Raw genomic sequence first — 25,052 nt, 5'->3', positions numbered from 1 at the left:
CCAGCCAGTGGAGTTCATCTTCCTCTGTTGTTGTAATTTGTTTTATTCTGCTCAGTTTCATCCATTAGAAATTTTTCAGAGTAATTGTGCAGAGAAATAGCAATTTTATGTCATTCCTCCTTCAGAAGCCTACTGCTCCCAGGACAAATTGCAAAATAAAGTATTAAATAGAGAGGTTATAACTTCCATCTGTTTTAGGGGCTATAGCCAGAATGTGTCTCTATACTTGTTCAAGGCAGAGTTGATGTCAGGTTACAGGTCTGTTAAATAACTTATAAAAGGCTTGGTTGTAGAGCGTAATCTGTCAGCAGTAGGTGAATGTTTTTGTGTAACACTAAGTGACCATGTTGTATCTTTCATCCTCTCCTTTTCCTTTCAGAGCTATTCCAGTATTGATACTTTGCTATATCAAAGTCGAATGACCAAACTGCAGTCTGTACAAGCTTTGACGGAAATACAGGATTTCGTCAATTTTATGACCAAAAGAGGTTAAAAAAAAAAAAAAAAAAAAAAAAAAAAAACTTCATTTTCATTATATTAAATAGTCCTGGTTTTCTGAACTTTTAATTTCTCTTTCCATACCTAGAGGACTGAACTCCTGTTTGAAGGGGCATGGGTCTGGAATTACTTCTTATTGTATTCTTGACAGTAAGAATTATTGTGGTTGTTCAGGGTAGACTTGAACGTAATTCTGTGTTCTCTTGCAAAGCTTTATTAGCCTAACTGTTGTAATAAAAGTATCTCTTTAAAAATGTAAAAAAAAAAAAAAAAAAAAAACAACAAAAAAAAAAACTAAGGTTTTTGTTGGGGTCACTTCTGGTAACAAATAGTAATTAGCAGAGATAAAAGACAGATCAGATATGTCACTTATAGCTGCTATAGTTGGCATGAAATACAAATTCGTGCATATATAAATCTAATTATATATTAAATTTAGTTAACAATTCTACTATATTCCAGCATACTCCTGTATGGAAAGGTTCCTTACCACTGGTGATTTCCAGTGGCAGTTGACGCTGTCCGCATTGAATCTGTTGTGTTTCAGCAATAACCAAAAGTATGAGCATAAATTAACGTATTTAATGTAAATCCAGAAATGCAACTGGGTTGTTTTATTGCACTTTTGGGGTTTGAATGTTAGATTTTGTTTGGTTTTAGGCCTTTTTCATGCTGTTTGGTTCTAGACGCTTTTATAGTATTCCTAAATTGATTTCTAGGTAACTTAGCTTCACGGGCTTCCCTTAAGAGACTTCTCAGAACTTGGACAAGCAGATATCCAGATGCTAAAATGGATCCCATGAACATCTGGGATGATATCATTACAAATCGGTAAAGTGAAATTCTTTAGTTAGCTCTAATTGTGCGTGCCTGCTGAGTTCTAGGAGATGCTTTTTCTGATAATGCTTGTTTACATGGGAGGGGGGGAGTGTCTCTTATCCAGTATATGACTTTTCTTTTAAACTATTGTAACAACTTTATCAGTATCACAGTTTGCTTTTTGTGGGACTAACTTTCATGGTTTGATAGAGAAACATAATTATTACTTCAGGCATTTTTTTTGCGTCAGTAACTACACATACTGCGCAGAAAAGCTGGTGAGAAGACAAGCTGGCCCACTTCAGCAGCCCTCAAACACACCCACATGTAGTTGAGTAGATCAGCTGTATTTTGCTCAGTAAAACACCACCCTAAAGGCCCGTTCGTTATTAATAAAAATGCTTACCTACTTTGTGGTTAGTGTCAAAGTTAAGGAGTGTACGAAAGCCCAGCCCTGTCACTCTCCGTATTTCCGATGTTTATAGGAAAGTTAATGACGACTGCTGTAATCAAAGACTTCTGCTCTGCAGCCGATGCTAGAAAGAACAAAGGTTCTCTGGAGACTGTTTTGGATTAGCTCCGGAGAAGCTGGAATGCTTTTTCAAATTTTGAAAGTTTTCTGTCCTCCCAGTGCTATTTGTCTTCATCCCAATACAGTCTTCCAGCACAAATCTAGATTTTTTCTCCTTTTGAGGGGACAATTTCTTTAGCAGCTTAACTGATAACCACTGTGCACTGTAATTTATTTTATGATCTCTGGGTGTCAGGAAAGCATGGATACAGATAGAGCTTGTTGCAGTTAGACACTAGGCAGAATAAATATATGGTGTGGTATACTCCTTTACAAAGTTTCAAAATGTTTATTTGTCAGTGTCTTACAAAGGTTTTCTAAAAGCATATTGAACTGTTTCTCATCTTAAATTAGTTACAAAATATGCCTTTATTCACTGCCAAGCCCCACTTCAGACTCCAGTGTTTTCCTCTGCATTGAATAAGTCTACATACTGAGAGATGCTATTAAATTAGATAGGATTAATTGCAGAATAAAAAGGATTTAGCATTGTTTCATGGCAATTTCCTTTTCAGAAGCTGAGCATGGCCACTGGTCTTTTCTGCAATGAAGATTTTAAAGTCCCTTTTTACATGTCTAAGTGTCATATATACTGAATTGCAGGTTTGAATAAAATACAACCTGGCATGTTTCTGTCATGTTGGAAATGAATCATAGAATAGAATCCTAAAGGTTGGAAAAGACCTCCAAGATCATCTGATCCAACCATCCCCCTACCACCAATGTCACCTACTAAACCATGTCCCCAAGCACCGTGTCCAATCTTTCCTTAAACACCCCCAAGGATGGTGATGCCACCACCTCCCTGGGCAACCCGTTCCAGTGCCTGACTGCTCTTTCTGAGAAGAAATGTCTCCTCATTTCCAACCTGAACCTCCCCTGGTGCAACTTGAGGCCATTCCCTCTAGTCCTATTGCCAGTAACCTGTGAAGTTATGGCTTAGTGAACCTGGAGGCTGTAGTTCATGCCTAAAAGAACAAACCAACAAAAAAAAAATCCCACTCTATTATGGACATTTTCTAATACTTAACCTTATTGATTCAAGATTGTGGAATGTTCTCAGGGTCAACCTAACCTTGGTTGTTACTTTTAGATTCTTTGTGGAGTATGTTTAGCCCTTGCTAAGGGTGATTGCTATAACTTGCCATTTTTTCATAGCTGTGTTTACTGTCAGTAAGTTCAACGCTTTTGAATATAGGTTCCCTTGCCTGCATGCCAGAGTGATTTGTACTGCTGTTGTCGTTGTGCAGGTGTTTCTTTCTTGACAAACTGCAAGAGAAACTTCTCAGTGATCAGGCAAATGATAGTATGGAGGTGGACGAGGAATATGGTCTTGGTGACCCAATGGAAGTAGATCAACAGGGTGAAGACATTCCTTCAATGATTAGAAGCTGCAAATTTAACATGAAAATGAAGATGATAGAAAGTGCCAGGAAACAGGTGACCATACTGTCTGATAGCTTCTGATTTTGTGAGAAAATGTATAGAAACTACAGCTGAAAAAGCCTCATAGATCTAGTTGGGTGCCTTTTTGCAAGGGCAGAACTTGTCTGTACTTTATCCTGCTGTCCTGGACATTATGAATGCTCAAGAAATTCAGCTCCGTAGAGAAAGAAAACAATAGATAAACGTTGATTAAAAACTTGATAATAATTTGTCACTACTGGAGATGTGCCTAAAGGCCCATTTGATCAACAGATGGTTTCTGACACTCTTAAGGGCGGAAGTATTTGAAATGGTTCAGTCATTAATGGATGAGATGCTTGTAGCCAAATAATATGCGCTCTCATTTATAGTCTCTTCTGTACAAGAATGCAAACCAAATTCAGATTGAATCAATATCATTTGCTTCAATCAGCAATGATGAAACATTTTGGGATTTTTTTCATCACTTTTCATTAATGCTGTGATTAGATATTAGAGTTAACCTTTATATAAAAGGCTAAAGATAAGCGACTTAAAAGTTTTGCTTTGGATCTGACTATTACAATGACTGAAACGTGGCCTTTGGTCACATTTTTGGTCATAATGCATAAATGATTTGCTTAGTGGTATTATAAACCAAGTTACATTGTCCATATGTGTTTGCATTGCAGAACAGTTAATGTCTATTTAATCTTGCAGATAAAATTATTTTAATTTCCTTAGTTTGTCAAACCTCTGTTCTTTTTTCCTTGTCAAGTTTCAAAGCACAAATCTGTTTTTGAATATGAGACTGGAGAATCAGTTTTATGATAGCTTTATGTTACCTAAATCCTCCCATCCCTTAATCTGGTCACAGAAAGATTTTATTTCCTCTTCAGACACATTATCTGAAAACTGTCTTAATCTGAATACAGAACAGCTTCTCAGTTGCCAGGAAGCTTCTGAAAGACCTGCGCAGAGAGGCCAAAACGAGGGAAGACTGGCTGGTGAGGTGGAACTGCTCATATTGCCGCTTCACGCATAGCTTCAGCCGGAACCAGAGCTGTCCTGAACGAGTGCTCTCGGTGCTAAAAACCACCTCCCTGCTTGGTAACAGCCTTCTCCTTGCTTCACTTCGTTTATTATACAAAGCTGCTTTTTTGTCAAATTACCAGCTTTCTTTCTGAATTCCAACAGAAGATGCCAAATCTGACTACCTCAGCAAGAACGTAATGGCCTTCCGAAACCAGAATCTTCTTCTGGGTACTACTTACCGCATTATGGCCAATGCTCTTAGTCAGGATCCAGGATGCCTTGAGCAAATAGAGGAGGAGAAAGCTGTAAAAATATCAGTACTGTCAGGGGAAAGTCTGGAGAGTCCTGAAAAGGTAAAATGGGGGGACGCTTTTAGGTATTTCAGTATTATATACGCTACTTTAATAGATAGTGAAGGGTATGAATAGATACAGAGAATATAAAACCCTGCTATCAGCAGTGATGTCTGCATGAACACCAGCTGTGGAGGGGAAAAGACATCAGATTTAAGTAGTTCGCATGCTCTTTTTAGCAAAAATTCTAAGTATAGCTGTTAGGCAGATGTTACAGATATGTCTCCTTACGAAAAAATAGCATTTTAATTATTTTCTGGTAAATTCTAGTAACATGAAATTTTGTAGTTAAAAAAAATAGCAGAGATTAGTTTAATTTAAAAGTGTTTTATGTTTTTCCATTTAAAACTCTGGAATAATTGCTAGAAATAGCATCCTATTTTTTTTCTTTATACTTCTGAGAACACCCAATATAGTTAAAGTATCTGCTTAATGCTTGCAACCAGGCTTCAGTTTCAACAAGACTTGTTGAATGCTTCTTGCTAATGTCTTTTTCCCTGTTATGGTTAAATTTCAGGTATTGGCAGGTCTGAACAAGAGAGCTTTTCAGTATTTCAGCAGTGCTGCGAGGAAGTCAGAAGAGGAAGTGCAGTCCCACTCCATGGAACATGTGGATGTGATGGGAGTTATTGATGCGTATATGACTTTGGTTGGTTTCTGTGACCATCATCTGCGTAAGGAAGAGGAAGGCTTGCTTGGTTAGTCAGTATTTTTCTTAAGCATGTGAGATGGCTTTTGTGATACCCAAGAGATCTCCTAGAGCAACACAGCTTGGATTTAAATTGAACAGCTTGTTCTGCAGTTCAGCAGTCTTTTTTTCTATAGTCTTTTTTTTTTTCTCCCCACTATTACTGCTAGCTTTGGTACTAGTGAATCACTCGTAGTCTCCCTCTCAATTGTGAGATACATATCGTATCCAGCAGATGCTTCCCTTGTTCCTTCCCAGACCGCAACAGTGTTGTATGTGAAACAGGCGAGTTACCAGTGGTGATGCAGCTTCCTGATAAACCTAATCCTTATAGTCCCCAAGTACATGTGTTGCTGATGTGTGCAGTTCAAACAGATGGGAAGGAGAACAAAGCAAAAATACAAAATACACTGGGAAAAAAAAAATACAGAATAGTGGAGATGAATGTTCCAGATGATCAAAGAAACGAAACAAGTGATGGTGTTTGTGGTAACTTTTGTTTAATGTTTCTTGGCAGAAATTAACACTGCAGATCTGCAGCTATTCCCAGCTATTGTGGTAGAGAAAATGATAAAAGCTTTAAAACTGAACTCCAGAGAAGCCAGGCTGAGATTCCCTAGACTGCTGCAATTAGTTGAAAGATATCCAGCAGAGACACTGGGTCTAGTGACACGAGAGGTTAGTTGCTTCCATTTTCCTGGCAGCCAATGTTGTTATAAATCGAATTTAAAAGGTGGAAGGCGGAGGCTAGATTGATAGAGAGGTTAGACTGTTGAGTTTTGCTTCAAGTGAATCAGATAAATTTTATCCCATCATTGTTCTTTGTTTTTCTCTGTCTTGTTGAGTCTAATTAATATGCACAGAAACTTTTCTTTAAAATTGAACTTTTTTTATTCTGGTTCCAAATATTAGTTTGAGAGCTGCTGGAGGAAAATGACATTTTTTTTCCCCTTCAGAACCATCTAAGTGGGCTGGTAAAGGTGGGTAGGATTAAGAGTTGTTTTTGTAGGCTGAATCTCCTGCGTGCAGGAAACCAGCAGCCTTTTCACATTCATTTTCTGCTTTTCGCACCTGTATCTGTCCTGCTTCATTGCAGAGGTTCACTGCAGCTTCGCCTCTTTCGTATTTCCCACTTCCTCCCTTCCATTGCCTGTTTCTGTGTTGCTGTCAGGATGCCGTGTGCCGTGCTGCCTTCCCTTCTGTCACGGCACAGATACGCTGAGTGCTCCTCTTTGACTCATGCCCAGTCCTGTCTTGGCCTGCCCATATTTTCAAGCCCTTTTCATTGTGCTGGTGCTCAGAGAGTGCCAAGCCCTGTTAAAGGAAGAACTCAAAGGCATGAGAGAGACAGAAATATGGCTTAGTTATCTTGAGAAACTGAAAACATAGCAAAACGGCTGAGGTGGACAAGGTGTGGCCACAGTGAAACTCAGATGGCTGAAACAGAACCTGATGGCTGGTCCAGCTAACAGACCTCACCCAAAAGAGAAGTTCGCCAGGAGTTTCTTTGTCCTTGTCTCACTATGCCAGTGAGATTAATACTGATAGTCCATTAAACTTAAACTCCATTAGAAAGGTAGGAAGCGATGAGGTGGGGAAAAAGGAGTCATTCAGCCTCTTGCTATCGCAAGAAAATATACTGTAGTATATTTCAAAATTTCACCTTTCAAAAGTGATAAAGTTTTTGGAGGGAGGGGAGCATGAATTGTATTGGGGGAAGGGGGGGGGGGTGCTCAATTGAAATAATATCTGTCAGCAAGCCCAAATCTGTTTAAAGGAAGAACAAAACTTTGGCTGGAGTTCCAGTGTTCTCCTTCCTGGCTTGTTTTATTCAAATCAAGACTTCAACTCAATGGTGTTTGAGATGCCCCATCAAATTTTTGAGTTGTTTTTATCTATGTGATCAAAATTTATTACGTTAGATAGAAAAGCCACAAGGTTGAGTATAAGGCTTCATCTTGATCAATAAACTACAAATCTTTGCAACAGAAAAACTATTTAGTGGTAATAACAATAAATCTCTGCTTCAGTGGGGGATGAGTTGTGTAAGGTGGTTGTCGTTCTCTGTTATAATGTGTTTCGGTCTGTCAAATTGGGACACTGAGTGGTTTTGTTTGTGTTTACTATTTGGTATTTTTGGTATTTACTGTTTGGTATTTTTAAGGAAGACCAAAATCCAAAGCACTGTCTTCTTTTGCAGCTTTCTTCCGTTCCCTGTTGGCAGTTCATTGGTTGGATTAGCCAGATGATGGCACTGCTTGACAAGGATGAAGCAATAGCCGTGCAACATACTGTTGAAGAGATTGTAAATACCTATCCCCAGGCAATCATCTACCCTTTCATGATCAGCAGTGAAAGTTTTTGTTTCAAAGATACTGCAACCGGTTGTAAGAACAAGGAGTTTGTAGAAAGGTGAATTTGCAATTGGAGTAGCTCTTCTGTGTATTTATTATTCTGAAGTGGGTGCATTTATTTATTTATAAGAAACTGTTTTCTTTGAGGGACATGAGAAGCATTATGGGTACGACTGTGCACACTGAGCTCTGATTTAAAGACTCAGGGAAAAACAATATGTAAGCTCTCTCAGTATTAGACATACCCAGATAACAGCCTGAATGCTTTCAGCAGATTTAGAATCATAGAATCACAGAATCATTAAGGTTGGAAAAGACCACCAAGACCACCTGGTCCAACCATCCCCCTACCATCAATGTCACCCACTAAACCGTGTCCCTAAGCACCATGTCCAGTCTTCCCTTGAACACCCCCAGGGACGGTGACTCCACCACCTCCCTGGGCAACCCGTCCCAATGCCTGACTGCTCTTTCTGTGAAGAAATGTCTCCTCATTTCCAACCTGAACCTCCCCTGGCACAACTTGAGGCCATGCCCTCTGAGGTCCCGGGTGTGGGGGTTAGTTTTTTGTTTTGTGTTGTTTTTCCAAGAAAAACAAAAAGAGGCAACCCCTTCCTACAGGTAACTCTTTTAGTCAAAATTATCATCTTCCTCCTTCTCCTTTGAGGCTGAAGGGAAATGGGGTGCATGATTAGACTCTTGCTGTAGAAGACTTCACAGTAGTGACAGACAGTAACCATGAGAGATGAAGTTTTCTCGGATACTTAGTCTTTGTAATACCATGAGGGAGCGGGGATGTTTGAACAGAATAAATGGTCCTATCAGATTTCAGAGATGGCCAGTGAAATGGATGAACATTTTGTTTGGGGGGGTGGGGAACAGCAGCTCTTTATTGTATTCTCCTCTGCTTATGTAGCATGAGCCTTCTACAAGCCCTACCTTGCCTATTTTGTCATGCAGTAAAACCTGACTTAATCCTCAGACAAAAGTCAACTTTTATCACACAGTGCTGTGGAATCACTAAAATAATTTTAGGTGTCAAAGTTCTGATACGTTTGCTGAAAATCTTAGCTTCGAACAAGAAGTTAAAGACTTGTGCTTCACAAACTTTTATCACCCTTGAATAACTGTCATGACAGGATGTATAGTCTTGTTAATGCCAGTTTCTGTTCTAAGTATGCTTTCCACTACCCCACCAAGCTGCTGTTTTCATAGTGTGACAGTTAATCACCAAAAAATCAGGAGCTGTGCACTGAGGACGGCCAATTTATTAACACCTCTGCAGCCCAAGAGACTTCTGAGTCCTCCTACCCATTTGTGCCTCCCCCACCCCCAATAGTTTTATCAGATTCTTGGATATAGCAGATGATCTGTATCATTGCTTATCTGCAGGCTAGGTGGTGATGCTAGTTCCTGTTGAATTGTGATGCCTTTTTTCCTTTTAAAGGATCAAGAGTAAGTTGGACAGAGGAGGAGTAGTTCAAGATTTTGTTTGCTCCCTGGAACAGCTCTCTAATCCGGTAATGCTTTTCAAGGTAAAGCATATTATTATTTTTCCCTCCTTCCCCTTCCTTCCCCACACTGTTTAGGAAAGAAGGTGCTGGGCGGAGCCAGCCGCAGTTCAGTTGATACCGCAGCCGCAGGAAGCGGTTCAACCCAGAACTGACTGGTGATGGTGTTCAGGGTCCTCTCTGCAGCTTTAATTCACCTTGGTCTCCATCCCTTGTGCCAGCTGACTGCTTTGCAGTTGCCTTTCTCAGCTTTCTCCTTTCAAGGCCTCTGCACTGCCTCATGGTCAGCCCTCCTTAGTTGTTCCAGAGTCACTACTGAATTAGCATTTGTGACCATCTGAAGATTTTAGAAAATTTCTGTCTTCTGGTGTTCTTGTGCCTTTTCCCAGCTCTCTGCTAGATTTCTCTGCCTGGATTGTGAACCTACTGCTGAAATGATTCTCTTGTTTTGTTTGATACCACTCCTGGCCCCATAGGGGCTTTCTTAGTTCGCACTCGACACTATGGTAGTAATAATTATGTTAGTAAAATATTTTTTTAGTAACATAATTATTTACTAACTATTTATATTATATATATCATATATATATTCATATAATAAATATATTATATTTATATAACTATTTATATTTACTAATTATTTACTAACATAATTATGTTAGTAAAGTAGAAATCTTTTATCATAAGATGGGGTTAGAGTGTTTCCACAGCCTTTTTATTACTCTGTTGGCTTTCAAAAGACATGTTAATTAGCTATTAGTAAATACAGAAAACTGAATGCAATCTGAGCAAACTGCTAAAGATTTGGGGTCAGCAAACTATTTTTGTCGGTACCCATCTGTTTCCTTCTGTTTGCAGGACTGGGGTGAGGATGTCAAAAACGAACTGTTAAAAACTGAGAGGAATAAAAATAAACTTAAGGAAATGTATGAAGAAATGTACAAGAATTTGGGAGATTTGGAGGCTCCTGGCCTTGGATTGATGAGAAAACGGTTTATTCGGGTACGTGTGATCACTACATTAGTGTTGGCATCGTGTGCTTTTGTAGGAGGCACTAGAAAGTCAAAAGAGAGACCAGATCACAGCTTTCACAGGTGCTGCAGCACTTGGTTAAGCAAGAAGTCAAATTCAGGAGTTCAGGACTGGTATTTTGTTGCTAGAAGCTATGGGACTGTCATAATTCAGCTTCTGCTTCTGACTGCACCTCGGGGCTACGTGGTCCCACTCAAGCAGCTGCTGCCTTCCCTGCCCTGCCCACCCCAGCTTCTCAGGGCCTGGGCCTCTGCCCATTTGTGAACCTGAACAGAAATCTGGCCTTGTTTTTTCCCTACTGCCAAGGACGCATGAGCAATTTAGGGTGCTATATTATGACACTCAAAATTGCTACGGATACTAAGTTTTTAGGTTAAGTTATTAGAAGAGTTACAACTATGAGGAGTTACAGAAATGATTCTACAAAACTAACTGAGAACTTAGCATAGTGAGAGTCAGTGTAGAAAAATGGAGTGAGGGGACACACCTAATTCACTCATAAATTTCACATGGAAATTGTTTGTGTCCAAGCTCGCTATTGCAATTTGAGAGCGAGATCTTGATTTGGTGATAGTTCTGTGGAAACATCAGCTGTGAATACTCAAGAGCTGTCAGGAAAGCAAAATGATTGTTAGTCATTATTAAGAAGAGAACAAAACATGGATTTACACATTGACATAGCAGCCTTCTCAGACCTACACTTTGAACACTGAGTAGTCGTAGTCCACACTTCTCAACACGGACATACCTCATTCAATGCACAGTTCAGTGCTAAACTCCTGCTGCAGGATATTGTGGGTGCTTTCATGGGTTTGAATAGTGGCTAGATAATACAGCATGGGGAGGGGGAAGATGCTTTGAGAGGTGTAAATACAAATGCACCTTTCTGGGACCAGAAAGCCCTGAACTGCAAGTTGCTGGAGGTCAGGAGAGCAATACTCCTGTAGAAGCAGGGCTGTATGCTCGTCCTTTGTGTTCACAGACCTGTGGCTCGGGCTGGGCAGATCCAGGTCTCTCCTGTATGGCTGCTGTTCTTAGTCACAATCGCATGAGATAAACTTATCTGAGTCTCTCTGGGATTCCTACCCCATCCCTTCAGGTGGGGCAGAGAGAGGAGGTGGAGGGTGAGAGTCAGGCAGGGTAGCGGGGAGGCGATACGGCAGCAGAAAAGGGCAGTTAGGAGTTCTGGGGCTCTCGAGCCGTTTCAGTAGGCTGCCACAAGATAAGCTGGGTCTCTGATGATAACAACTTTAAACCTTAGAGTAAGAGGATAAGAATTTGCAGGATGTGCTGCTGTCACGATGGGGGTAGCAGGAGGGGAGCAGCTGTGTGTTCAGCCGTACAGGGGCAAGCGCAGCCAGGGGCCTAGCAGGCACGAGGCCAAAGGCAGCCTGCTTTTGGGTACTGGGATGGTTTGTGTCAGTTCTGTCCTACTGAAGAGAAAAGGAGGGAAAAAAAGTCTCATATAAGTGGAAATGTGTGCAGTAGCAGAGAATTCTGCAAATAATGCCAAAGGATTTTTTGATCGTGATTGAATTGACAGCAGGGAGCAAGGGAGATGCTGGAAGAGGGGGCGCGGGGCTGTTCCCCGCTGCTGAAGGGCAGAAGGAGGGCTGCGTTCATTTTACACGCTGATGGCTGCAGCAGAAGAGGGGCAGGGTGATGGTGCACAGATGCTGAATTCTTTGCCTTTGTGATACTGTATTAATGGAGAAACAAAGTGTGCTGTAGGGATGACAGCATGACTTCTGGTGTCCTTGCTGAAAAAGTTGTCTCTTGACTGATGCACAAAATTGCTCTAATGTGTGGAGTAATTCAAGCTTGTAATCTTCTTCCCTATTATTTATGTACAAGTACAATAGTAATTTAAGCAATAAAAATCTTGCATTTATTTTTAATGTGAAATTCTAGTAATGAATAAATTGAATGCTAAGTAAAAGACAGTATTAAGGCTATTTAAACATTTGCTACCCTTAATTTTAAGGAAATCAAAGGAACTGAACAGAGAAAGCAATCAGATAATGGTCTGAAATCAGATTTGAAGTGATAAAGCATTGACTATAGCAGTCCCTTCTTGAGAAGGATAATGCTTTCTCTATTTTCATTAACTTCAGTGAAATAGCTGTGTCCTTCATACCGTCGGAGAAAAACTGTCAGGCATTTTAAAAACAAGTGAGCTTACATGTCTCTTCCAAGCTGTTAATACCAGTGAGGTCCAAGAGGGGACATCTGTTTTTTTTCTAGAACCTTGAACATGAACAGAAAAAGTCAACTCAGTTAACTACTTACAGATAATACTTAGTTTGTTTATTAAATAGATTGGTACGAAATGTCTCTGCGGTTTTCCTTTATCAGGGTATTTAAAATACTCCTAAAATATAGTTTTGTACATTTTATATCCAAGATTATTTCAAAGCAAATAGAATAAATAATGTGTTATTAAGTAAAATATTTAAATTGACACTCTGTAACATGATACACAAATTAATTTTAATGCACAAAGCTATCTAACATGCGTTACGTGTATGTGTAATATACCTTTTGGTTAGCAAAAAAGTTATGTACAAAATTAGCTATGCTGTATTTACTTTGCTATGTAGTATGGTTGTTGCTAGTATTAAAAAAATAAATCCATAAAGCACAAGATTTTTCAAATTTTAAGAGAATACACATATTTCTTTTTAATATTTCACTAGCTGTTCTTAGACATTTACAAGTAAACAAGGTACATCTTAAGTTTTAACGAGTAGCAATATTGATATACTGACCCAGAATGCAACTACAGTTGGAGGAGGTAAGAAGGGATAAGCTTCTGGTTTTGACACAGCAAAAAGGTTTGTGGTCTAATTCTGCAGGTCTTCAGTATCACTGGGGTAGTGAAATGTTGATACTAGCTGGTGGGGTCTACCAAACAGGCAATGAAAAGGTTCTGATAGACTAGAAGCATTGGAGAAAAAAAAAAAAAAAAGAACAGCAGCGGGAGAAAGATTGAGGTGTTTTAGGAGGCCAGATGAAACTGTGTGTCTGGATAGGAATGGGTACTGTGTGGGTGTTAGGGGGTTCCTAGCACTGTGTTTAACAGGATTCATTTCTGTAATGAACTTCAGGCTTTTGGGAAGGATTTCAACAGTCATTTTGGAAAAGGTGGTTCAAAACTGCTGGATATGAAGGCTACCGATTTTAGTGGGATAGTAACTTCTCTCCTCGCAAAAATGAACGAAAACCATAGAGAGCCTGGAAATCTGAAAGAATGTTCACCGTGGATGAGTGATTTCAAAGCTGAGTTCCTGAGAAATGAGCTAGAGGTTCCTGGTAAGTTCCCCTTCAGTGTCAATGGTGAACTATCCCTTCAAAGAAAATTGCTACTTCCGAGCTCTCTTTCTTCTGTTAGCTGTATGGCCCTTCATCCTCACCTTACACAGAGGTAGACTTCATCTGGAATAGCTCTGTTTTTTTTCCATCCCTTATATCTGTTCTTAAGCTGTATGCCTGATTTTTAAAATTGCATCTAAAATTGCATCTCTAACCTAAAACCTTTTTTTAAAGGACTGATTCCAGGAAATCTTATACTTAAATCTACTGTACGTTTAATTTTAATTCAGGAAGGATGTCTTCTGAAACTATTCAGATCTGAAAATCATAATGGTATAATGGTTTAAGAAAGAATATTAGTAACTCGAAGATAAAAACATGTAATGGAAATCGATTTTTATGAATTTTAATATATTTTCTTCAAATATACCGTTCTGCAACATTCTGCTAATTTTACAAAATATCTGGAAGAGTTTTCTGTTCTTACACACATCTTTAAATGATAGTAATAACATTTTGAATCAGACAGTGTCAGTTTTTCCTTTCCCCTGCTCCCTACAGGTCAGTACGATGGGAAAGGGAAACCACTGCCAGAGTACCACGTGAAAATCTCTGGATTTGATGAGCGGGTATGTTTCTAAGTTTGAGTCAAAATCCTGCTGGTATATATTCGAGTCCACATTCAATCTGAAGAAGTCAACAATAGAAAGGTGGTTGCTGTTTGCACATCTTGCAGCACATAAAGGAAGTTCAGGATTTTGGTTTTGAGTAGTAATTCAGCAACTTGATTTTGCCGTTTGGAAATGTCAGATATGCTTAATTTCAGTAATCAATCTGCAAGACTAAGTCTTCTGTCACAAATATTTTGCTTTTTCCTGTCTTCCAAGATAAGCGTAATGGAATCCTTGAGGAAACCGAAGCGTATAATAATCCGAGGCAGTGATGAGCAGGAGTACCCTTTTCTCGTCAAAGGTGGCGAAGACCTGCGACAAGACCAGCGTGTTGAGCAGCTGTTTGATGTAATGAACATTATCCTTTCCCAAGATGCTGCCTGTAGCCAAAGGAATATGCAGCTGAAAACTTACCAGGTCATCCCCATGACAACAAGGTACGACTTTATCTTGAAGGGACAAAAATTCTTGTGTTAACAGATTCTGGTTCAGAGTGTTTGGGGTCTTGGCTTGCTTTTTTGAAGCATTGAAACTGCTTCATCTGGAATCGTGTTCTTCAGGTTGTATTTAAATTGGTAGCTTTCGATGGTCTTTTAGCAGCCACTAGAATGTGTTGCTCTGTATTTTGTGTTGTTCCAACGCCTAAGCTACTTGTTCACATCTCTGGTTTCTTTTGTTCCAGACTGGGGCTCATCAAGTGGCTGGAAAATACTTGTACTTTGAAAGAATTCCTGAGGAATAGCATGTCTGAAGAAGAAGAACTCAACTATAACAGGTGGTTCTTGGTTTAGCTGTCTTCTCTAATAGAGACCACTGCTAGTGGGTTTGTCGTGGTAGTGACAATCTTGTGGCAGCATTTTCTCTATTTAAAAGGAAGAAAAGTACCTATAAGCAAGGAGGCACTTTGTACTTCCTGACCCAAATTAGTAATTAGCAACTGTTTGTTTAATGAGTACCATTGTACCTGGAATATCCTCCACCCAGCTTGTTTAAACAAGAGGCTTATAATCGTGTGTGATGTCATTATCATCACCATTTCCTTATCAGCAAATTGATTTTTACAAGCAAAGGATTTTGATCTCTTGATTTGATCAGGCAGGAAATGGACGTAGGTCAGAAAAGGGGGAGTGAAGGTGGAGGGGGAGCAGAATCAGAGCTACGCTAGAAACTGCTCAGAAGTAAGTCGGGGACTGAGGAAATTGGCAGAGGTACAAAACACAGCTGTAAAAGAACATTGTCTCTGACTGCGTATAAATGCTGGATTTGAATAAATTAGCTTTCTGTCTCTGGATTGCTTGTAATTAAGGGATGAATATTTGTAAAATAGAGTAATTTTAGCACATCATCCTGTTTCTATTCTGGAATTTAGAAATGTGATTTGATTTACTGACTTTGTCACTTAGTACATAATCTCTGTTTGGGCTTGTCTAAGTGCTGTCATTGTGGTTTTGGTAGTTCTCTTGCTTACAGGCCAGGTTGGAAGAAGTTCCAGTGTGGAGGCTGGACTCCAAAGAGCCTTAGTTTCTAGAGCTATTTGATTTTCACTGAGCATTTAGGAACTGCTGCAGTTCCTGCATTACTGGTATCAAGTTGACTTTTGCGAGCAATGGCATTACTATTGATCCCACTTCAGTTTCTAGAAGAGTGGAGGACTTGCATGGAAACATCTCAAGAGGGGAGATTTCCAATACTAAATGTAGATGATCAGTATCTTCCTAAAAACAATTAATGATTTATCCTAAAAATAGCTTTATTTTATTGTTGTTTACAGACTTGGAATATTTTCCCATACGCTCTTCAACTGAGTCAATTAGGTCACTTTATACTGAGCTATGGTTGAATAGCACCACTCCCAAAGGAGAATTCCAACGGAACTCTTATCGGCAATATTTCAGTTGGGGTGAGGGGGAATAACTTTCTGATGTTCTGAAGTTCTTTTCTGTATCCAGAAACGATGGCTATACAGTCTATGAATGATAAACATTTGTTAAATGGGAAGGATCTCTGTATCTCAGAACATCCTCTGGAAGAAAGAGAAAAGGCAGGTGGTGCTCTAGTAAGTTGCTGCCTGTCTGGAATAGAATAGCAGCTTAACAGCTAGCACAGTAATGTATTCAGATAAGATGGGAGAAAAATCAAATTATTCCATAAGCTGTGTAACTAATGAAGTCTAGCTTCTCCTGGATTAATAACTTAAGTCCTCCCCTCCTTTACGTGCCGAAGAGATAATGGACTGCCTTCCTGCATTCCTTACCTGCAAGCTACCTCCTCAGGTGGAGAAGAAATAGCATTAAAAATATTTTTCCCTCTTTGGAGCAGTTATTTTGGGTCTTTTTTTTTTTTCAAGGCAGCCTCTGATTTTTACAGTATCTGTTGGAAATTAATCTCATTGAGACACTAATGCCTAATCTTTCCTTAAATATGACTGAAATGCATTTGGGGGCTGGGGGATAAGAGATGGATGGATCAATGTGAACGCTGACTGCATAAACCTCGCTTCCATAGAAAGGCTAAAAGTAATGTGGGCTGTAGCTTCCTTATGCCTTTTGTGTCTGAAAATCTCAAGGGTCATAGCAGCACGTGCTCAGTCTGCAGATATGCAAGTACAGAGTGGTAAGATAATGTGGAGAAATTGAGATCTTTTGTTTTTTGTCTGTAGCCAAAAAGGACCTCGTGCTGCCTATATGGAGTGGCTGTCCAAGATGAGTGGGAAAGCACAAGGCATCTCTCGATACCATGTTATGTACAAGTAAGTTTTAAGAGAATTGCATGTATTGTATAGGAACTAGAGTATGCATGAACACATGGTTGTAGACATTCCAGGAAAAAATAATCTACACTACAGTATACTGTCTAGACCTGATTTTTACACGTTTTACAGCTTTGCCTAACGTGAGATGCTCTGCAGAAGGAGTTTAGTACTGATAAAATCCTACCAGAGTGCAGGAATACTTCCAGAAGCTTGCTTACTTCCTTAAGAAGGTGTCTAGAAGCAGGTGCTCATCTTCAACTGTATTTTGTAGCTCTTCTTCCTGATTATGCAATTAGGTAGGCTGCCTTAGAGCCAGAGCAGCTGCTAAAGCTGGACGAAGAATGTCAGTTTGATTCACTGATGGTTTAAGAATACATGATGGTTTGGGTCCACACTTGAGTATCCTCAGCGAAATTTTTATGCCTGCCTCATTCTAATGCTATAGTGGAGGAAGAGAAGTTTGCAGTGGAGCATTTCTGATGAGCTCATAACCTGCTTAAACAAGTTTCTTGTTTCTTCAGGGAAAACTTTGACTCATTTATCTGAGTGCATCTATGTTAACATTTTTATTCATATCAGGAATGTGCTTTTGAAGTACATTCCCAATCACTCTCACGTTGGCTTGCATCGCAGAGCTGTCCCTGAGTGCACAACTTGGCTGCTTTCAAATGGAGCTTAACTGGAAGTAGGGCACCCAGTGCATTCCAGCTGCTCGCAAGTATTTGTTTCACAGGACCAGATGTGGGCTAGCCCAGCACAGTCACCCTCCCTTTCCCAGATGTGTACGGCACGGATGTCCTCAGCACCAACCATGTAACCCTGTTGCCTCCCCTTCTGCTGCACTATTTTCTGGTGTAAATATAGCTGTTGCATGTTGCTGCGAGATTCGACCTGGGCCTTAGTTTCTCTGCATGGAGGAGACTGTCCAGCCTGAAAGAGCACAACTGTATTGCTTTAAAAAGCTTAGCCCATCTACTTAATTTGGGGGGAAAATAGACAAAGCTACATGCTATTTTGTAGTAAGAAATTTCAGTCTTGAAAATAACTGCTTGGAAAAAGAAAAGGGGATTCACTTTTAATGTCGGATAAAATATTTAGGGCTAACTCTGTGTGTGGCTTGCTCTGCTCTTTACTGACGTAAACAAACGTGCAGAGGCAGTCATGTACATACCTTAACTTCTAATATCCCATGTGCTGTTATCTCAGTAGCTGACAATACTCTTTCATTAATTTGCAGAAACGCAAGCCGTACAGAAACAGTTATTTCCTTCAAAAGCAGGGAAAGCAGTGTTCCAGAAGACCTGCTGCGGTAAGTACACTGTTAATGACTGCTCATTGTGAAACAGAAACTTACTTTTTTTTCCTGTATTCAACAAATTCCTTCTGTTTTGTTAAGGAGAGCCTTTGTGAAAATGAGTACATCTCCAGAAGCCTTCCTGTCTCTCCGGTCACATTTTGCCAGCTCTCATGCACTGATGTGCATCAGTCACTGGATACTCGGTATTGGAGACAGACATCTGTCCAACTTCATGATTAACAAGGAGACTGGTGGCATGGTGGGAATAGATTTCGGACATGCGTTTGGATCAGCCACACAGGTATTTGTTTTCTAAAAAACTTGTTACCGCTTTTCTGTGTGCAATTACAAGTATAGTCTCAATACTAAATTTCATGTATTTCATTTTCATTTGCCATTGTTCTGATTGTAAAGTAATCTTTAAAAGTTATTTCTGGTTAATAGAACAAAATCTGTGTTTCTAGACATTTCTCAGACAAGCAGTTTGTATGAAACTACAGAGTTTCATATAAAGGGGAAAGGGAATGAAAAAATAGATTTTCAGCCTGTGTGATGATGTTTTGTATAGTTTAACCATGATTTCAACCACTGTCACTAAATGCTCATAACCAGAGCTCTGATGGCACGGGGTGGTACTGTTCCACCAACCTGCACGTGTTCTGTTAAGTGACAAAGAAAGTTTTAAAGCTTGAAAAGAAGAAAACGGTTTTCTAATCCTTTGGTCCCAAGGTTATTTAATTCTTGTTTTCTTTTGACTATCCTTCCCCTTGGTTAGATTTTGCCAGTGCCAGAGCTGATGCCTTTTCGTCTGACTCGCCAGTTTGTTAATCTGATGATGCCAGTGAAAGAGTGGGGTCTCATTTACAGTGTGATGGTACATGCCCTAAGAGCTTATCGTGCAGATCCAGATCTCCTCATCAACACGATGGATGTATTTGTAAAGGAGCCTTCTCTGGACTGGAAGGTGAGGTTTGGTTTTTTTCTTTCCTTTTTCCTTGTGTAAAAATTCTTAAACTCTAAGAAGAACAAAACTGATCAAAAAGGAGGTATTTCATGATGCTTGATCTTAGTGCTTCTTTTATTGAATTCCCAAAGAAACTGGACATAAAGCATTTAAAATGACAGAATTCTGTAAGGATAATGATGGACCAGGAAGAGTCGCACATGTCTGTGTTGATAATGTACCATTCTTTGCGTGATAACCCTAAAGACGTGGATATCTCTTGAACACATTATGTCACTTACGGCAGCAGCATAAGTATTTTCAACTTTTTGAGCCCCTTATATTTTTGTAACAGCACTGAATTTATCTAACAATTACAGAAAAAAAATATCTGAAACAAGATGTACTTACTTAAAGTCCAATTGTAAATTAAAATTTAAGTCACAGGCATCCTAGATACTATCACACCACTTTGCCCTCCATTGCATTTCCTATTAAGAGGTACTGGCTTGGCGTGGTATGATGTGGCAGCATAAAGGTCTGCTTAAGTATGATGAATATAGTAAATAGAGCAAAATTATTTCCTCTTTAGAACTTTGAACAAAGGCAGCTGAAAAAAGGAGGCACGTGGATTAAGGAAATAAACACATCTGAAGTAAACTGGTACCCTTTGCAAAAAGTCAGCTACGTCAAAAGAAAACTTACAGGCTGCAATCCAGCAAGAATTACTTGGTAAGGTGCTCTCCGTTTGTTTTAAACTGTTCCACTAAGAACTTTGGCAGGCTCCAAAGTTTGTCTGCAATTTTGCTCCCTTCAGATAGAATGGCAGCTAGGAAAAGAGAAGAGGCAGAGAGGGCAAAATATTTTTAGGAAACATTTTGGTCCACATACAAGGTCTCTGAATCATCCTGCCAGCCAAAACACCAGGTATCTCCCCAACTGTTCTTGCTCCAGCTCAGGCCTCTTGAGCAGTTTTACTGTTCCTGGCAACAAATTCATTCCCACCCTGTAAGCTGGCTTAGTTTTTCACTCTTCAGATTGCTGTTCCTGTATGTTCTAGCTACACAGCTTTTAGGCTAGGGATAGTATTTAAAAATCGATATGCTTCTGTTGGGCGCTTCTTTGGAGGAGAACCTGAAATAGGTGTAGAGGAGGCATGGAGGTAAGCTGTTTTCCAAAAACATCACGTTCAAATCTGGAAGCATTCTCGGGTTATTTCTGTCAGTCTAGTCAAGTCTGGCTCAAATCAGAATGTCTTCAGAATTCAGTTAAAGTACAATTAATCCCTTCCATCCTCTTTTAAAAAGACATTCTGGATTAATAAAAAAAAAAAAGGGGGGGGGGGAGGGTAATGAAAGCAAGGAGAAGGTGAGCCTGTTTTAAAACCATACAAATACTGAAAAGTGTAAGACTCAGGAGGAGTCTCTTTTGCTGTCAAGGCTGAACTGGAAAAGGCAGCAAAATACTTCTTGCAGACACAAATCAGCAGGACAGGTAAGGAGATAAAACAGCTTGGATGTGAGCTGCTTCATCCTTCTTCCAGTTAAGAGGTTTTTGACCAGATTTAAATATTTGTGGTAAATGTTCACTAGCGAAGGACACCTGAAATCACCAGACTTTGATTGGCCAAACCTTCCGCAACTATTGAACTCAACATGTCTTGAAAAATAAAGCTGCATGAATGGTGTCCAAGTGCCAGTTCATAGTTTAAAAACCCTTACCTAAGTCTTTCTTGTCTTGTTCTTCTCAATAAGAATTTACTCTTGTGTTCTCTATTTAGTGATGAGCTACGCCTGGGCTATGAGAAGTCAGCTTTTTACAACGATTATGCAGCTGTGGCTCGTGGTAACACTGATCACAATATCAGAGCCAAAGAGCCTGAGGACGGACTGTCAGAAGAAACCCAAGTGAGATGCCTGATAGATCAAGCGACAGACCCCAACGTTCTTGGCAGAGTCTGGGTAGGATGGGAGCCCTGGATGTGAGGGATTACTTTCTAAAGCCCAGTCTGACAAGGGGGATGTACCCCAACACACAGCTGCAGCCAGTCAGAATTTTAAGGCCAAAATGGGAAAAAAACATTTAACCACTTTTATCATTGGTTAACTTGACTAATATAGACAATATTTTTGTATGAAAGCTGTATTTGAATAATGATTTGTTTATGGGGTTCTGCACCCAAGCAGTTTTATTGTTTTTGTGTTAAAGTCAATGTGGAAAGAACTGGCAAGGCTTGCAGAGCTTTAAGAGTAATGTGAAAGGCACTCTGATCATTCAGAGGAGAGTCACGAATTCATACCCTCTGGACTTGTAGGCATCCTTGTGGTAAAAGTGTGTGCTTCATGTTTTTGTTCAGAGACCTTACTGGCAGTCAGCTGAAACCATTCTGCTGACACGTTATTTGTAATTAAAACGAGAAGGTTCTCATATCAAGAGAAACAGTAAAGCACATGGTAAAATTAATGAGAAAATGGTGTTTAGCTCTAGATAACACATAAGGTATCTGGATGGTTATTTCATTACTGGATAATGAGAAACTAATGATGAGATCGTGCCAGTTTGTTACAGCAGGTTGGCTTTTAACAATCAGGGATTTTAATCTGTGCCTCTGTACTTTAGAGGTCTATACTCCTCATGTTTTATTGATTCCAAATTAGTTGTTTGGCCAAAGTCAGACATTGGCACTGGCAGCGCAGCGAAGTACTGTAAGCTTCTTGCCATAACTGCAGCACAGCAAAGTACTGTCTGTTGCACTTTGGTATTTACTCATGACAAAGTTGAGAAGTCATGCGAGATTTAGCTCTTACTCTCTGGCAGGCAGTTTTCAGGTAACCTTGGTGGCGAATACAGTGCAGCACAGACAGCAAGGTGGCAAGATTTTTTTTTCTAAATTATTGCGGTTGTTTATTACCCATAATTCATTGTCGAAGATATTTTCCATTTATGTTTTCAATAATTATCATAAAAGGTATAATAAAAGTGAGTCTTTGCCCTTTCACCACCTACAAGCTCTCCTTCCTGCCTCTGTGGCAAGGGGGTAGTCTCAGTCTTGTTGAGGCCGTGGCTGCCTCTGGCACCGATTTCAAGTGAACCTTTCAGCTGGAGGGCAGAGGAATCTGTCCTGGTTAAAGGCTGTGAAAGTCTCAAGACTGGGAAGACTGCTGGCAGAAACCTAATGAATAGGGCAGGAGCTGTTCAGTAGTGGTTTTTTTTTTTTTGTTCCAAAATTTTCCAGCAACTACTATTTGTTACCTTCCTTCTTATTAAATATGATCAATTGTTTGTCAATAATTAACATTATGAATCAAAAATTCAAAATCTTTTTATCGGATTTATTTATTAAAAATACTGTTCACTCGTATTTTTTGAAGAGCAAACATTACAGATAAGACCATTTATTTAAAAATAAAAATAAAATTAAACCTTTAGATGTATTGGTTGTTTTTAAAGTTAATTTAGGGCACTTTAATCACTGAAAACACCAAAATTTACCCATTTATGCAGGTGATGATGAGCGGACAGGGTTTTTTCCATAGGTGTGCAATATGGTTATTTTTATATACACGTGCGTGTGTCCTGCGTCTCGGTGCATTTTGTTCTTTTCATCTCTGGCAACAATCAAGCAGGTGGCATTATGACTAACGATAGGCTCTCTGAGGCAGCCTGGGTTTCAAGTTGTCACTGCAAATATAAGAAAGTTAAAGCACAATAAAAAGCTACATGAAAAGGCGAGGGGACGTTTAGAAATGAAGTGGCTGATCATACAAGGTGTTAAATTGCACTTTTGGCACATACCTTAGATATTTACTAGGTACTTTGACCCGTACCATGGAGGACAAAGTTTAGGTTTATAGTTTAACGAGGTTCTTCGTGTAGTGACTTTTGATACCTTTGGCAGCACTGGACTTCTCTGCTTCCCCAGCCCATGCTGCTCAGTAGGGCTCGCTCCAAAGCTGAGCGAGGTGCCCTGAGCTGGAATGTAGAATGGGATGGAGCAGAGGCACAGTCCTGCTCTTCCATGTGACAGAGGCTGTAGTGGACCCCCATCCCTCTCCTCCTCTCCCTCCAGTCAATATTGAGAGGTCCTTGGGCCAGGCAGCAAAGCCACAAATGGTAGGTGACAGTAGCCCTAACAATGCAGAAAGCTTAGAACATTCCTACAGCGTTTAAAAAATAAAAATCTCGAAGTAGTTAAAAGCTTGGTTTTGGCCCTAAAATAAGTGTTTGTAATTTGAAGCCCCAGCTACTTCACTCTTACTAGTGATGCATTTGTCATCCTCACAAAGCAGCACTGGAACAATGTCAGCATCGTACCGCTGCCTCTTCACGAGCAGAAACCCTTCCTATGCAAAGCAAGTGCAATTATGCTAATGGAGGAGTAAAAGACCAGGCTTTCTCTGTGCAACTAAATAAGTCTGAAAATAACCTCCAACATATGTAAATTGCAGCTGCTTTGCTCACTTGAGTGCTCTAAATACAATACAGAAGTTAAATGGAAGGGCTAAAGCCAACCTGTGAACCAGCAAGGAAAGTACTGACATAGGGAAAACCTCAAGTTGCTGGGCTGTGCACCTTATGGGGTGGTTTCGTTCAGTTTCCAGAAAGGAGTAAGATGATGAGTGTCTCAAAGTCAGAGACAGCCTCAGGTCTCATGATGCAAAACTAAACTTAGCAACTATCTACAGGTATGGTAGATTATTTCTTTCCTGGATTAAATAAACAGATGTGGACTGTATCTGGGAATTCATTAATTGCATCTAAAAAGCTATATAAACCATTAGCATCTATTCTCAGTAGGTTTTTCTTAGTGTACTGAGTAGTATTCCTGTTCAAGCTAGTCATCACCATCCCTGTTAGTCTTATTTCTCTCTAATTAAACATCACACTGCTGAACACATAGGAAAACTCTAGCTGCAGCCTGCAGCAGCCTGCAGTTTAATTTCTTAGATGAAAAAGAAATTCATGTATGGTGCTTGATTTTCTGTAGTCCCCACCACAGCCCCTCACTTTAAATGTTAGCTTGGGGTATTTGTGGCTGAGCTTTGGTATAGCACCAACATGCTTTTTTGCATGGAAAGGAGCCTACAAGATCTCCGCAAGAAAAACTCATCGGGCTTCTCCTCAGCCGTGGAATAAGGAGATTCCTGCATCTCCTCTGTCCTCATAGCAAAGGGCTTGGTCAGCCGCTTCCTGGAGTTAGGGGAAACAATGTTGTACACTTGAAGAAACTTCTCCCCAACCCACGTTCTTCAAAACCAGGGAGTTAAAATAGGGATTTATTACCACTGCTTAAAACTGTTCCCCACCACCACCAAGCACTGACCCATGACTGAGGGTGTGATGAGCCGTTTCATTAACGCTGCACACCTAATTTGTAAATGCTTTGAGTTTTAAGGAATTCATTTTTAAGCTACGCTGCTTGCAAGAAATGGCACTTAACACAAAACAGTGGCATGCTGGCCATCCTCCACAAACCCTGACAGCTTCCCTAGTACTGAGCCAAAGCTACCAAATAGCTATATCTTGCCTTAAACCAACAGCATCTAGGTAGGGTGTTTAGTTGGTTTGGTTTTCTTTCCTGTTTGGTGGGACAGGAGAGGGTAAGCTGTATGTGTGTCTATTGCACTCACAGCGTGTAACACTGCAAGATTTCATTTAGTTAGGCAGAAGCCATAGCTGCGATTTCAGTCTCATGACATCCCTGTTGGAAACCAATGCAAGCCCAGTATCGGGGAGGTTTAGGTTGGAAATGAGGAGACATTTCTTCTCAGAAAGAGCAGTCAGGCACTGGGACGGGTTGCCCAGGGAGGTG

The 25,052-nt window shown here is 40.0% G+C and overlaps 1 protein-coding gene across 3 annotated transcripts in view; it reads left to right on the top strand.

Moving 5' to 3' along the window:
- The window catches only part of PRKDC (protein kinase, DNA-activated, catalytic subunit), a 79,669-nt gene extending 55,694 nt beyond the window's left edge, over window positions 1–23,975 (top strand). The window contains exons 67-86 of one of the 3 annotated variants that reach the window (XM_066992945.1): window positions 380–488; window positions 1,218–1,329; window positions 3,139–3,328; window positions 4,228–4,402; window positions 4,490–4,680; window positions 5,198–5,378; window positions 5,886–6,046; window positions 7,569–7,780; window positions 9,170–9,257; window positions 10,092–10,235; window positions 13,373–13,577; window positions 14,139–14,206; window positions 14,465–14,685; window positions 14,931–15,023; window positions 16,908–16,997; window positions 18,238–18,309; window positions 18,397–18,598; window positions 19,073–19,261; window positions 19,833–19,972; window positions 21,021–23,975. In XM_066992945.1, the coding sequence (XP_066849046.1) occupies window positions 380–488; window positions 1,218–1,329; window positions 3,139–3,328; window positions 4,228–4,402; window positions 4,490–4,680; window positions 5,198–5,378; window positions 5,886–6,046; window positions 7,569–7,780; window positions 9,170–9,257; window positions 10,092–10,235; window positions 13,373–13,577; window positions 14,139–14,206; window positions 14,465–14,685; window positions 14,931–15,023; window positions 16,908–16,997; window positions 18,238–18,309; window positions 18,397–18,598; window positions 19,073–19,261; window positions 19,833–19,972; window positions 21,021–21,225 (3,048 nt within the window). In that variant the 3' untranslated portion in view covers window positions 21,226–23,975. Of the gene's footprint in view, window positions 1–379; window positions 489–1,217; window positions 1,330–3,138; window positions 3,329–4,227; window positions 4,403–4,489; window positions 4,681–5,197; window positions 5,379–5,885; window positions 6,047–7,568; window positions 7,832–9,169; window positions 9,259–10,091; window positions 10,236–13,372; window positions 13,578–14,138; window positions 14,207–14,464; window positions 14,686–14,930; window positions 15,024–16,907; window positions 16,998–18,237; window positions 18,310–18,396; window positions 18,599–19,072; window positions 19,262–19,832; window positions 19,973–21,020 lie in introns of those variants that run through there. The other 2 variants (XM_066992946.1, XM_066992947.1) reach the window with 2 other exon arrangements.
- Window positions 23,976–25,052: the final 1,077 nt, after the last annotated feature.

This window comes from Anser cygnoides, chromosome 2 (assembly GCF_040182565.1).
Source record: "Anser cygnoides isolate HZ-2024a breed goose chromosome 2, Taihu_goose_T2T_genome, whole genome shotgun sequence".
NCBI lineage: Eukaryota > Metazoa > Chordata > Aves > Anseriformes > Anatidae > Anser > Anser cygnoides.
This window is presented reverse-complemented; position numbering and strand designations above follow the sequence as displayed.